This window comes from Anthonomus grandis, chromosome 3, assembly GCF_022605725.1.
Source record: "Anthonomus grandis grandis chromosome 3, icAntGran1.3, whole genome shotgun sequence".
NCBI lineage: Eukaryota > Metazoa > Arthropoda > Insecta > Coleoptera > Curculionidae > Anthonomus > Anthonomus grandis.
Window position 1 is genome coordinate 4,693,821 of NC_065548.1, and position 14,033 is coordinate 4,707,853.

At 33.2% G+C, this 14,033-nt stretch overlaps 2 protein-coding genes across 3 annotated transcripts in view; one reads left to right on the forward strand and one right to left on the reverse strand.

Moving 5' to 3' along the window:
• LOC126734695 (uncharacterized) overlaps nucleotides 1-2,993 on the reverse strand; it is a 51,768-nt gene extending 48,775 nt beyond the window's left edge. Inside the window, exon 1 of one of the 2 annotated variants that reach the window (XM_050438405.1) lies at nucleotides 2,844-2,993. The gene's annotated coding sequence lies outside the window, so the exon portion shown is untranslated. The remainder of the gene's footprint in view (nucleotides 1-2,843) is intronic. The other variant, XM_050438406.1, reaches the window with a different exon arrangement.
• Nucleotides 2,994-3,193: 200 nt separating this feature from the next.
• LOC126734694 (RNA/RNP complex-1-interacting phosphatase) overlaps nucleotides 3,194-14,033 on the forward strand; it is a 115,089-nt gene continuing 104,249 nt past the window's right edge. Inside the window, exons 1-2 of the mRNA XM_050438403.1 lie at nucleotides 3,194-3,345; nucleotides 7,423-7,498. Of these exons, the coding sequence (XP_050294360.1) occupies nucleotides 3,320-3,345; nucleotides 7,423-7,498 (102 nt within the window). The 5' untranslated portion in view covers nucleotides 3,194-3,319. The remainder of the gene's footprint in view (nucleotides 3,346-7,422; nucleotides 7,499-14,033) is intronic.

Here is a 14,033-nt window from a genome sequence, read left to right on the forward strand (position 1 = left end):
TATAATTGCATTTGCTTACATTCAAAATCAAATTGTTGTTAACACAACACTCATTCAATCTATCCAAATCACTTTGCAACAAAATCTGATCAAGTATTGATAAAATCTCTCTAAAAAACTTCAAATCATCAGCAAATAAAAGGAAGTCACTGTTCTCAAAACAGGCACCAATATCATTCACAAAAATATTAAAGAGCAAAGGTGAACAGTGCCCACCTTGTGGAACACCTGAAGTGACATTAATATAGCTTGATCTTGTATTACCTATTCGTGCCTGCTGGGTCCTCCCTAACAGGGAATTTACAAACCAATTCACCATAAGATTAGAAAATCTAAAAATATACAATTTTTTTGTCAAAATACCATGGTCAACTCTGTCGAACGCCTTGGAGAAGTCGGTGTAGATTACATCCATCTGACATCCCCTCTCCAAGGCATTCAACAGATTCTGCTGAAACACTAAGTAGACTTTCCAGAAATAAATCCATGTTGTTCGCTAAGTAACAACTCTTTACAATAAAAATATAATTGATCATAGATAAGACTGTCCAGGAGCTTCGGAATGGCTGATTGTATACAAACATTTCTGTAATTCTCGATTTTGCTATTGTCGCCAGATTTAAAAATTGGCATTACAAAACTATGTTTCCACAAGGTTGGAAAAATTGCAGAATCTAAAGATCTTTTAAAAATTATAAAAAGAGGGTATGAAATAGTACATACACACTTTATTAGAAAATAATTCGGAATGCCATCGGGTCCTGAACTAACTTTGGGTGGCAACTTGGTAATTTTATCAAAAATCGACCCAACGGAAAGGGTGGGATTAGGAATGGTCATATCTAACTTTGCTTGCTGATTGATAAAAGCACCATTATTGTTTATATTATTAATAGGACTATAGGACTGTTGAAAAAAACTGGGCAAACCCTTCAGCTATCTGTTCACAGCCAACGAACTCATTATCATTATAATACATTAAATTAGGAAGTTTATTAATTGATCTTTTATTGTTTATGTTATACCAAAAACTTTTAGAGTTAGTGTAGAGTAGTTGGTCTAAGTTTGAAATATAATTATCATAACAAATATCAGTCAAAGTTTTACATCTAGCCCTAATGTTTGAAAAAGTAATATAATCTGCCACATTATGACTGACCCTGTAGCATTTGTGTGCAATTTTCTTTTGCCTAACTAAATATCTTAATTCAGCTGAAAATCAACTAGGAAACTTTGAAGTTTTGTATCTCTTTAGGGGAACAAAAAGTGCTATAGCCATATCCAGTATATGATAAAAATGTGAGACTGCTATATTAATGTCTGCTGAGCTTAAAACCAAGTCCCAATTAATTCCACATAAGTAATTATAATTACCAATATAATCACCCATTTTAAAATCATAATAAAACTCTACATAGTTTAAATTCGACTGAGTTTCACTAAAATCAATTTCAAAATTATACCCTTTGTGATTTAATGACCCCTCAAAAAGACAATCAACTGCTTCCATTAGAGCAAGAGTTTGCTTGCTTGAAAAAATTAGATCTAAATAAACAAGCCTATCATTTGGAATTATAATATTCTGATAAAAACTCAAACAAGCATAATGCTGACCTAAAACTAGACCCGCCGAGTTTAAAGGACAAGTCACCACCACACCATTGTCGTCATTCCCCCAACTTGAATCAGGTACATTAAAATCACCAAAAATATAAAAATCATAGCTTGAATATTCTTGCCTGAGAATGTCAACAGTATGGCAGTGACTTTCATATAAGTTAATTGCAGAATTTGGGGAGGGAGGGAACCTAGATATCAAAATTCAGTTAAGTGGCCGAAAACCAGGCAATTCACCTATTATGACTTTTGTTAAGATTAAACAGTAAATCTTATAGGGATTCATAGAGAGTTAATATTTGTATATTTTGTTAACTGTGTCAATGTGTTTAAAAAATTAATGTAAATTTATGGAAATTGACAAATATTCATACTAAGAGTAACAGTATGAATATGAAGGGACAAAGTAACTTACTTGGTGTAAAAATATTCACAGAACAGATACTACTTAGATTCTTTGAATTCTGGTCAAAATTATATTGAATTATAGTACATAAGTGATTGATTGACTTCATCAGAGTGAAGAAACCATAAAACGAATAAATGACCTTAAAATAATTTGTGCTTTAAACTGTACTAACATAATTTTGGAGTAAAATTAAGGAGTTAATGATAGAAATAACATGTGCCGATTAAAATGTGATAGAACCAACATGCTTATAAAGATTGTCATTTGATTTGTGGGTAAAATGCCAAGGTATAGAGATATAATATGAAAACAATGCATTGCATTACAGTTCCTAAGGCTCTTATAGAAACCTTCTATGTACCCCCACCTGCTGTTAAGTTTCCATTATAGAGAAAGTTTAATTCTATAGAATTATGAAATTTTACTTAATAGCATTAACAGGCACTCTCATAAATTGTTATTAATATAATTTTCTCATTTAAAATAGCCACATAACAGCTTGTCATCCCAATTTTAATGGATGGTGTCCAATTGTTATAGTGAACAAACTTAATTTGATTAAATGATTGAGTTCCTATAATTGATTTTTGACCATACAGAAGCTGTTTAATCGAACTGGTGAATTTTGAATGTTTTATATTGTCAATAAATTACAATTAATCTAATAAAAACCAGACATTTTGTCTTCTGCATAGTGTTGCAATGGCTTGTCCTAGTTTACATCATAAAAACCAATATATCTCCCGCATTTTTCCCACTAATTCCTTAACATACCAGAACAAGCCTTATAAAGCTGAATAAATAAAAGTATTCCTACCTTTGAAATTGTATTAAAAGAACAATTTTTCAAGAGAGCACCCATGGTATTCATTCGGTATGGAAAAACAAACTGACAGCACCAAAACAAAATGGCCGTCAGGCATGGACCAAGTTGACATTGTGACGTATCAAGGTAATTAATAAATTACAGGAAACTGTAATGTCTCTATGATTTATTAAAGAAGAATTAAGCATATATGTGTTTTTAACAATTATTCATGTAATTAGTAAGGTTTTTTTAATAGATTATATTACTTCTAATTATTTTTTTTTGTGAAAAAAGTGAAATTGCTGCAACTACTGACAGGAGCTTAACAATGCTGGCGTCCCCTCACGGTATTAGGGGCTACTAAGCCTATAAAGTTAATGACATTTCAACCTAACCTCTCTTTTTTCACTTTATTTTAGAAAATTGTTTGTTTTGGGTCTCTATAATTAAAAATGACTTAAAAAATAGTGATTAGTAGTGAAAATATGGGGAAATATAAACTTCCGGACAGGTATGTACCTAAAAGTATATTATTGCTAAATAAGTGGAAAACGTTATGTTAGGCCTTGTGTTCTTATATTAAATCCTATTTATGCTAAGGAGGATTTGCTTTTTGTAGTGTTTCATGGGGGATATAATGGAAGAATATTTATTGTGCAATGCTTCTTTGTGGTTATCACATTTGTTATTGCCCCTGTTTAATATATTTCAACAGCAAACGTCACAAAAACCAAAGTGAAAACTTCCATATGTTTTGTTTATATTTTAACTGTCAATGCCCTAGCGATTTGTGAGGTTAATTGAATTTTGTCAGCATAAAGCATTGTTCATTTAATTACCGTTAATATTAAATAAATTATTAAATTTTTATTACAAAAAGTAGGAGAGTATGAAAATAAATAAAGTAACAGAAATCTGTAATGTAGCGGAAACAAAAAAATCAATGGAGAAAGTTGGCTTAACGAGTCTCGTACTAGATGGCGCTAAGCCATGGCTTAAGGATTACAACTAATGCTTAAACCTTTAAAAAAACATAATTTTTTACTTCCCATACGTTTTTAGTTACTAAAACCAGTCAGGAAATTTTGTTAATGATATTTTTATGAATAAAAAAAGGCCTTGGTACTGTCACAATCACAGATTACAGAAAACTGCATTAATTTTTTACACATTTCGTATAGAAGTAAAGGTTTTTTACCGTAAGATGGCTCTGATGACTAAAAAAAAATTAAATTAAAGAAAAATGTATCTTTCCAGGTGGCTGGACTACTTATTTACTGTCATTAATAATATTTAAAAAAAAATTAATTTTTATTTGAAAATATAATATTGTGTGGAAATGGGTCCAGTAACAGAACCCTGTAATGTGGTGATAACTAAAAAAACAATAAAAACGTTGGCTTAACGTGTGTGTTACTAGATGGCGCTAAGACATCTCTCAAAGAATACATCATGGAATGGTTAAAAAAAGTTGATTAATTAGCATTTTTTACTTCCGTTAAGCTTTAAGTTACTAAATACAGCCAGAAAAGTCTGTTAATAGTTTTTTTATAATTAAATTAAACGCGAACGCTACTGTCAAAGTTACATATTGCAGAAAACTGCACTACTTTTTGCACATTTCGTATAAAAGTAAGGGTTTATGCCGTAAGATGGCGCTGTGGATAAAAAAAAATTAAATTAAAAATAACGTATCTTTCCAGGTGGCTGGACTTCTTATTTACTGTTAATATTGAATAAATTAAAATTAAATAGTTTGTTTTTGTAGTAAAAAGCTTAGGCTAGTATAGTTGGTTTAATGTGTCTGTTATGAGATAGTAATTCTCTTATGATTAGAAGGAATGTCCACAGTCCTGTACTCTCAGTCATTGATTGTAGAAAACTGCACATTTAGTAGTATAGAGGTGTATAGAAGTAAGGGTTTATGACGTAAGGTGGCTCTGATTAATACATTTTTTTTTTAATTCTTTTTAGGTGACTGGACTTCTTATTTTTTGTTAATATAAAATCATGTATTTTTTATTAAAAAAAAATTGGATGATATTGAAACAAGTACGAGCTTCCCTCGTACTTTGATCAGTTGGGACCAGTAGAAATTTTCCTTCATTTTGATCAGTAGAAAGTTTTTTAAATACAATTCAAGGCGAAATAACCATTGAAAATTGTTGAGCAGTTGCTTCGACAACGCTACTCACCGCGTTATATGTCTTATAAGCTTTGAGTCTATGGTTTTTGGGGTATCATGCTTCACAGAACCATGATGTGATAAGAGCCCCGCTCGAAATTAACTATGCTTTAATATATAATATGACTGCAGTTTTACTGAAATCAGACCCATAGGAAAAAGTTCTAATTGTCATGTGAGTATAAAACTCAATATTTTAAAACTTTGTTAAGATCATTAATTATTTCCTAAATAAACCGCAAATACCAAATTTCATTCAAGTCGGGCAAATACCAAAAAAGTTTAATTAAAAAAAAATACCACATAAAATAATAATACCCATTAAATCCCGATTGGATTTTTTTTTATCATTAGGACCCACTGTGTTGTAATTTTTGTCTAGCAAAATGCTTTGTATAGACACTGTGTCGCATGAACATTATAATATTACACGGAAAATGCTAAAACGTCAAACGTTGCCGAATTATCACGGCTAAAAGAACCCGATTTGGTAAAAGATATGCACATATTCGGATTCTCCAGAGTCTCTTGAATAATTCCGTACCAATTTCATAAAGTTCTGAGCTATTTTAAGCATTTTATCAATGAAATTAGGAAGCAAGTCCGAGCCAATTCATCCACGTTGACGCCATGCTGTCAAAACCGCCGTAAAACTCACGTCAAAGACGTCAAAATCGACCAGTTTCAGACGATGATTTCGGGTATAAAAAAAGGTTTTCACCTTATGATTTGTACATGGAAAAATAGTATAAAGCCTTAGGAACAGTTTAACATCAATTTTGGACCGATTCCAATCGGTTTTAGTAGTTAAATTTCGATTATAAAAAGGGTCTTATTTTAGGTGGAAACGGGCGAAAATCGCCGGTTTCGCTGCCATGGAGACGCGCACTTGTTGGGTGCTAGACCACATTAGTTTTTATACCCTGATCATCGGGCCCGGTGGGGTACCAATATTCAGCTGACCCATATTTTGAGACCTTTCATGGAAAATTGCATTTTCTTGGAAAATTGTGATATTTGAAACAAAATGGTATTTAGTGAATTATAGCCAGATAAATTCCGCGTGTTTGAGGGCAAAAATGGTCTTCGTAGGTGGCATAGCCATTGCGGTATTAGGCGTCAAAGTCAAAAAATAGTGTAGAGCAAAAACTACTCTACGTAGATGATTGTAGGGTGTGTCAAAAAATTGCTTTTAAAAGGTTCTTTAAATGCTCCAACTGAATGAAACCTCTAAGTGCCGCCACTAAAAAGTTATTAATATTTGAAGAAAAAAAGCGTAAAAAAGGGTATTTTCAAATGAACACTGCTCACCCTGTATAAACGATAACCTTAAACTTAATACACCGTTTTATTCGGAAAGGATGCAGGTTTAATTAAACCAAATGACATTTTTTTAAATTTTGCACCATAAAAATTTTACAGAGAAAAAATTTAAAAAAATCCATTTTTTTTAAATTTTACAGAGAAAAAATTTAAAAAAAATCCATTTGTTTGGGTTTTTTTGATTTTTTTCCTAAAATAGAACATTTTTTCAAAAAAAGTCCTAAATAAAAATTGTAGCTCTCGATGAGGCGCACACATCTTCTGTGAGTCACTATTTCCGGAAAGATACCGTTAAACCGTCAGAGGGGCTAGAATATCACAAATGTTTGAACCTTTGAGCGTTAAAAAAAAATACTTCCCGTGTGCTGAGAATTACCAAAAAGTATACAGTCCATCTAGAGATAAGGTCTAATCGACCCGTTAAATTTTATAACATTCAGACAACCGTTGCGACCTGTATCGAAGCACGCGGAAAAAATCGAATAAAAAAAATTTTTTGAGTTCTAAAGCTTCCCTCTCCCAACTAAAAAAAACAAATGAAAAATTGTAGAGTTGTAGCCTCATATATCCAGATTATGAAAAGGTAAAAATCACTTCTCTACCCTAATTAGAAAAAAAGTTATAGGCACTTTTGTCCGCCGAGTCCCGAGGTCGTGCGAAAACTCCAAAAAAGAAGCGTCCCACCATAAGAGCTACGCTCTTATAATAAGTAAAGTACTAGAAACCTGTAATGTGGTGAACACAAAATATCAATATATACGTTGGCTTAGCGCGTCCGTGACTAGATGGCGCTAAGACATCACTCAAGGACTCATTGGTTAAACTTTAAAAAATGCTGATTTATTACCATCTTTAACTACCGTTAAGTTAAAGATGGTAATAAAGTCACTAAAGTCTACCAGGAACTTTTGTTCATAATTTTTTTATAACGGGAAGAAGCGTCCACGGTACTTTCAGTGATAGATTGCAGAAATCTGCACTATTTTTGCGCATTTCATATAGAAATAAGTAAGGTATTATACCGATAGATGGCTCTTTTGAATAAAAGAAAATTAAATTAAAAAAATCATAAATTTTCAGATGGTTGGACTACATGCCTTTGGGAAAATGTATTGTCGGCACCAAAATCGTGGCCTTTAAGGTACCCTTAAGCCAGGTAAGTTATTATTTAATTTTCATTAAAAAAACCACCGGATAAGGTAAATGTACCTATCCTCTGCAATATCCAAATTATTATCGGCACTTACTACAAATTATCCCCTCAAATAAGATTCCTACCACGAAATCGTTGAATAAAAATATTCTAAACACTTCTGTGAATCTTTATCTACGCCTCTGTAAAATCGAACGCTCCTCTGTCAAAATCTGAAAGAACAGCTGTCAAAACAATACTGGTCAGTTCGCGCAAAACTGTTGAATTGTGCGTTCGTTGTTACTTCCGTTAAGGAACAGGTAAGCTAAATCGTGTTATAATTTATGATTAAAAATTCGCATTAACATTCCATTACGTTTAATATGTTTCGAAACTAATGTTTTTGGTATTTTTTCTGTTAAAAACTATTTTTCTCTTGCTTTTTCGACAATTTTATGAGTGCCGATAATCAGTACGTAAATATTAATTAGTGACCCAATTATCGGCAGAGATGCCGATAATTGGTTATGTGCCTTATAGTGCATTTAGGTCGATTTTAAGTTGAATTATTAACTTACCATGGGAAGTGATTGATCTTTAAATGCAGTATAAAACAAAGAAATTACACACGAATTTTCGGCACTCTATATTTTGTACTAGAGTTAGTTTATTTGACGCATAATATATCTGGCGATAATACATACACTATATTATTATATAAGTGCCGATAATTGGATACGTTTGTTTTAGATCAGAATTAGAAAAAAGAAGAAACGAATTCAATATTCTACTGAAGCTATAAAGAATGCTGTTGGCGCCATTCAGGCAGGAATGCCTTTTAAAACAGTTAGCAAGTTATATCGGGTACCAAGATCGACCCTTCAGGACAAAGTAAAAGGTAGAACGAATTTAGATAAGAAATGTGGACCAGGAACTATACTAACAAGTGATGAAGAAAACTTACTGGTAGCATGGTTATTCCGGATAGCAGCTTGTGGATTTCCAGCAACAAAAACGCAGTTGTTAGATAGTGTTCAACTATTAGTCAAAGAACTGAATAGGCCTAATAATTTCACAGACGGTAGGCCTGGACGGAAATGGTATGAACTATTTCTAAAGAGGCATCCAGAACTGGCAGCAAGAATTTCCCAAAACCTCACTTTTGCTAGGTAGAAACATTCTAACAGAAAATCGCATTCGTCAGTGGTTCATAGCAGTACGAGCCTACTTACAAGACACAAAAAACCTTAACATTACCTATGACCCCAGCCGTGTGTTCAATTGTGATGAAACGGCTTTCTTCCTCACTCCGAAGGGAGACAAAGTTTTAGTTCGAAAGGGTGATAGAACAGTTTACTCATTTGTAAACAATAGTGACAAAGAATGCTTGACGACTTTGGTGACATGTAGTGCCTCTGCACTGAAAAAATAGATACTTTATTTGAATTGAATATGAACTTCTATTAAGAACTTCGCGGCTTTGGATAGGTCCAAGTGAATATTCTCTTAAAAAAATGTCGGTATTTTCTTCACAAACGAACTCAAGATTACCTTAGATGAAAGAAATAATACTTTTATATAAAAATATTCTCTTAAAAAATTGACTGGCAAATTCTTAAATTAAGACCAACGTACTAGTAGCAAGGCCTAAATTCCTGTTCTTCATTTATCTAAAGAACCGATACTTTTACGTCAAGATAAAAGATTCTTAAACTGATTTATATTGTCTTTTCATTCAAAAACTTTTTTTCTTGGGGTAAGAATAGTGCTTTTGGCCTAAAGCCAGGAGGTTCTTAAGCAGTCTGGTTAATTTTTTTGTATCAAGTTCATGTGGAATTGGGCGACGCACTTGTGATCTTACTTGAGTTAAATAAGGTTTTTCGTTAAAGAGCCTAATTATTTTAGGTCATGAGTATATTCCATTGAAAAAAGCTTATTTTTTAAATTCTTACACCCATCGATTTTTGTTCTTTTCTGAAAATTATAGAGTTCTTAATTAATAGAGGATTTATTTTAATATACCCATTAAATATACATTTTAGGACGTTGTACCTACTTAAAAAAAACATATTTTCTGTGTAATAAAAAAAAAAGCCAACCATACCTTTTACTTAATCGTGGAAATGAAAATGCAACCGTTCCCAAAACTATGAGTATTATAAATATTTTTATCTTGACAGGAGTGAGTGTTTGATAAAAAGGTGGTTCCCTATAATTTTACTAACCTCCCAAGCTTGTACATGATGAGAAAACCCCACAGTATTTAGTTTTTCTAGCATAAAAAATATTTGCTTATTTTCAGTTAATATTATATTTTTAATTTGAGCAAATTCACATTCAGCACACATTATTCAATTTCAAAATAACAATTTCAAATTCACATACTACCCACTAATACTAAACTAAACTAATGGCTGATGGCGACACCGGCCGGCGGAGGATCAGGTGGATGCACCCCACGCGCTAATGATGGATCTCATTGGTCCGCTGAGAATTAAGTTTGTTGAGAAACAAAGGTCTTACTTCAAGACCCGAGGACTTCAAAATTTTCGGCTGATTTTTTATGCAAGAACGCAGATCTTGTATTTAGTTTTAATGCTCTTCTCTTATATTTGGAGGCTATTCTTAAGAAACTCGATCTTTCACCAAAGTTTAAATAGATGAAGAGAATGGTCGACTAATGACAAGATCAACGATTTTCTTTTTGCAAGCTCAATGATTCTAGTTCAAGTAAATTACACTGGTTAGAAAAGAATATCTATCAAGTTCAACAAAGTTCTTGGTTGAAGGGGCCCACTTTTTTCTGTGTGGTCAAATTTTACCGCTACTGATCGTTTACAACTACAACAGAATTCCCAAATCAGTTATCGAAAAAGTTCCAAAACACTGGGGTATCGGAAAGTCGTAAAATGGGTGGATGACTGGTGAAAGCTTTTTTGAGTACATCGCCAATATATTTCACCCTTGGTTAGTTGCTCAGAAAGCCCAGTTTCCCGTTATATTGTTCTTGGATGGACACACATCTCACCTGACGATGTCCCTTAGCGAATTTTGCAGTAAAAATAATATCATCCTAATAGCTCTTTGTCCCAACGCAACACATATTTTGCAGCCACTCGACGTGGCTGTGTTCCGACCGTTGAAACTTGAGTGGAAAAAGAGCGTACACCGATGGAGAATGGAAAACTTATTTGCGCCTATCTTGGAATCCACTTTTTAAAAAATGACCAATATCCCAGATATAATTAAAAACGGGTTTCGAACCTGCGGGCTTGTTCCCTTCAATGTTGAGAATATAAAATTTTCCAAATATTTCAAAACGGAAACCGGAGCACAAAATCATCGAGAGAACCCTGAACAGCCTACAAAATCACAAGCAGCTTTAAGAAGCGTGGAACAATATATTCCACCAGAGACCCTTAGATTATTTCAGCTTTCCGGGCCAGTCTGGGAAGGACCAATAGAACATACTAGCCTGTTTTCACTCTGGATGAAAATGAAGACCGAAGGAGCCAATAAACATACCAATGTAATAGTAGTAAAGTTTGTTAATGAAGCACAAGGTGAAAATGAACTCCAAGAAGACTTAAATGAAAATGATCTCCAAGAAGACTTTACCACAGGTGATTCTTCTACAGAGGCATAATTTTACAACGAAATGGATGTCACAGGTGTCAATGAAAATGACAAATTAATGAATGACGAGTCACAAGTGGATAATCAACTTCAAGAAGACCCTGAAATTGATGTTACAGAAATGATTGACTGTACAAATTTATCTCTTCCAGTAGGTGTTGCTGAAGATATTCCCATCATAATTGCAAATACATTCGATGAATCTCTACATGACGTACATGTGGAAAACTCTTGGCATAATATTTCTTCTCCTGTAAAACAAAACTTTCAACAAATTGGCTCTGACCAAATTACGACAATGCCCAGCAATAAAACAGATTCTATAAGCGAGAAAAACTCGAATTTAGAAAAAAAAATGTCGCCTTTGCAACAGAATGTTGCTTTAGATGAATCTGTTCCGACTCCATTCAAGAAAATTTTATTTTGGCCTACACCTAAGGAAAACAGTGCTAAGCCTAAACCAGTTAAGGATAGGGTACCTGCTGTAGCAACTTCATCTCAGTGGCAACAATATTATCAAAAAAAAGAAGAAAAGAAGAAACAAGAAGAACAGCTAAAGCTAGAAAGAAAGATAAAGCGTAGCCAAAAGAAAGAAGTGGGAAACGAAAATAAGAAGGTTAAGACTAAGACTGCTGTTCCACAAAAGGTTTCAATAAGAATTTCTAACCGAGAGTGACAAATAAAGTACAGAATGTTAATAGGGACCTGTTTTCTACAAAAGAAAATATTGCAGTCACTGGGCATTTAACCACTGAAGCTTCAACATCTAAACCTTTAGAAGAATCTTGGTATTGTACATTGTGCGATACTGACGAACAGCTTGACATGCGTCTGTGTACTTTCTGTATGAAATACTACCATGAGGCTTGTCTTGGTTTAACAGAGAGTGATAAAGATAAACTTCAGTGTCCCTTTTGTCAGTGATCAGAAATTAATGGATACCTATGTTTAATAAATTTTTGGCAATTAAATAAATGGTGCTTTTATTTTAATTTTAGCTTTAATATTTAATATAATTATTAATATAATATTTGAGAATGAACTCTTAACAAATTTCGTTTTCTACCTACATAATATTATCTATTGACTACTTAGATACCTAAGTAGTAATATTCTATGCCGATAAAAAGATCTTATATATGCCCAAAAATTAGAGCATGCTTTTATTTAGGTGTGCCGATAATCTGGGCAGAGGAGGCTTCTTATTTATTTCCTTTTATGAGTAGCATATGTTTATTTTAGGTTAAAATAAACAGTCCGTCTAAAATATGACACATTTTACTAGCCAAATAAATACTCAGAATATAGGTTGGGCAAATATTTTATTTACTAAATGAATTAAAATGATGCCCAAAGGCATTCTAACAAGCTAAAGGTTCCGATAATAGGAACGTTTACCTTAGAGACATCTACGCATGCGTTTTAGTGCGATATTGTCTAGTGCCATACCGAATTATTTATGTAAATAAGAACTAAATTCTCAGGAGGTCTTTTATATAAAATTTTAAAGGGAGAATAAAGACGTTCACTGAACAAGATCATTCCGAAACGATCTGACGTGTATATAATCCCCGTGACAGGTTCGGTAGTTAGTTAAGCTTTGTATATGCCACCCCAGTTAATGATGCCTATCAGGCAGATATCTTATTCTTTTGTCAGGGCCTGTACCATATATTTACCGGTCTTATCTTGATCCCGTATTGTTTTTACTCGCCTTTCGGACACCCAGTATCGTATCTGTCAGGTAGCATCGCGACGCGGGAAATTTAATATTTTTTTCTTAGTAAAGTTTTTGTTTTGTTTTTTTTTTTTGAATTTGTAGGAGTAAAATTGTGAAATGAGGTAAACAAAAACCTGTAAGTCTCCCTTCACTTGTTAATTAGAGTTCAAAGAGAGTTAGAGTATTGTAGGCCAGTTTTTTATATGCCAATTATATATTCAAGATGGACACAATACTAGTAGCAATCGCACTTAGAATTCTTAGTGGACAGATCTGTCTTTAGCACACACTGTCTTTGTTACCCAAGGAAACAATGATCTGGTGTAAATGAAAAATAAACGTTTATTTAACCATCGTGTATTGCTTGGGTGGTTCTTTCGATACCAAGTCTGCAGGATGTAAAACGTGATGATAGAGCTCTTAGAAGGTTAAATAAATGAGATAAAATAGTAACTTACTCTGTTGAAAATGGAATAATAAAACGAAAATATATAGATTGAGTTATGTTATATAATATTCATTGCTAAATTACGTAACTAGCTGAGTTGGTGGAGTAATGATCGAGTTGGTAATTAATGCAATCCCTAATACTACCCAGATCAATACTGAAGGAAAGGATAAGCTTACCAAAGTAATTCCTCTTGCGGGAAGCTTACAAATTACTAAATACATTTACTTTACAGAGAAATGAAATATGATGAGTAAACAATATTTACATACTTTGCTAAAATCGCCGTCCCTCAGGTTTCTTAGTTGGTGGGCTGCCTCATGCTCCGTACTCTCTGAGTGTAATAACTCCCCATCAGGCAGAATTTGCAAGGAAAATACTATGCGAGGGAAATGGTTGGTCGCAATTTAGCACAAATAAAAAAATTCTTAATTAACAGGATTTTCAGTTAGGTGACGCAGGTGAAGAAGATTGAAACGACATAAAGACGAACATCAAATTTCGATTTACGAAAATTAAATCTCCAAAAATATTATGCTCGAATAATACCTCGACCAACATTGTCGATCAAATAAATCCAACTACATTAGCGGATGGTAAAATTTAATCCTAAATTTTAGTCGATAACTTCAATCCGACATTTCTTAATGTTCGCACTTCGCTCTTCCACACCAGAAAGAAAAAGTCCAGGAAGTGACAATCTATTACCGTCAGTCAAAATCCCTCTCCAATACTCATCAATAGACTATTTACTT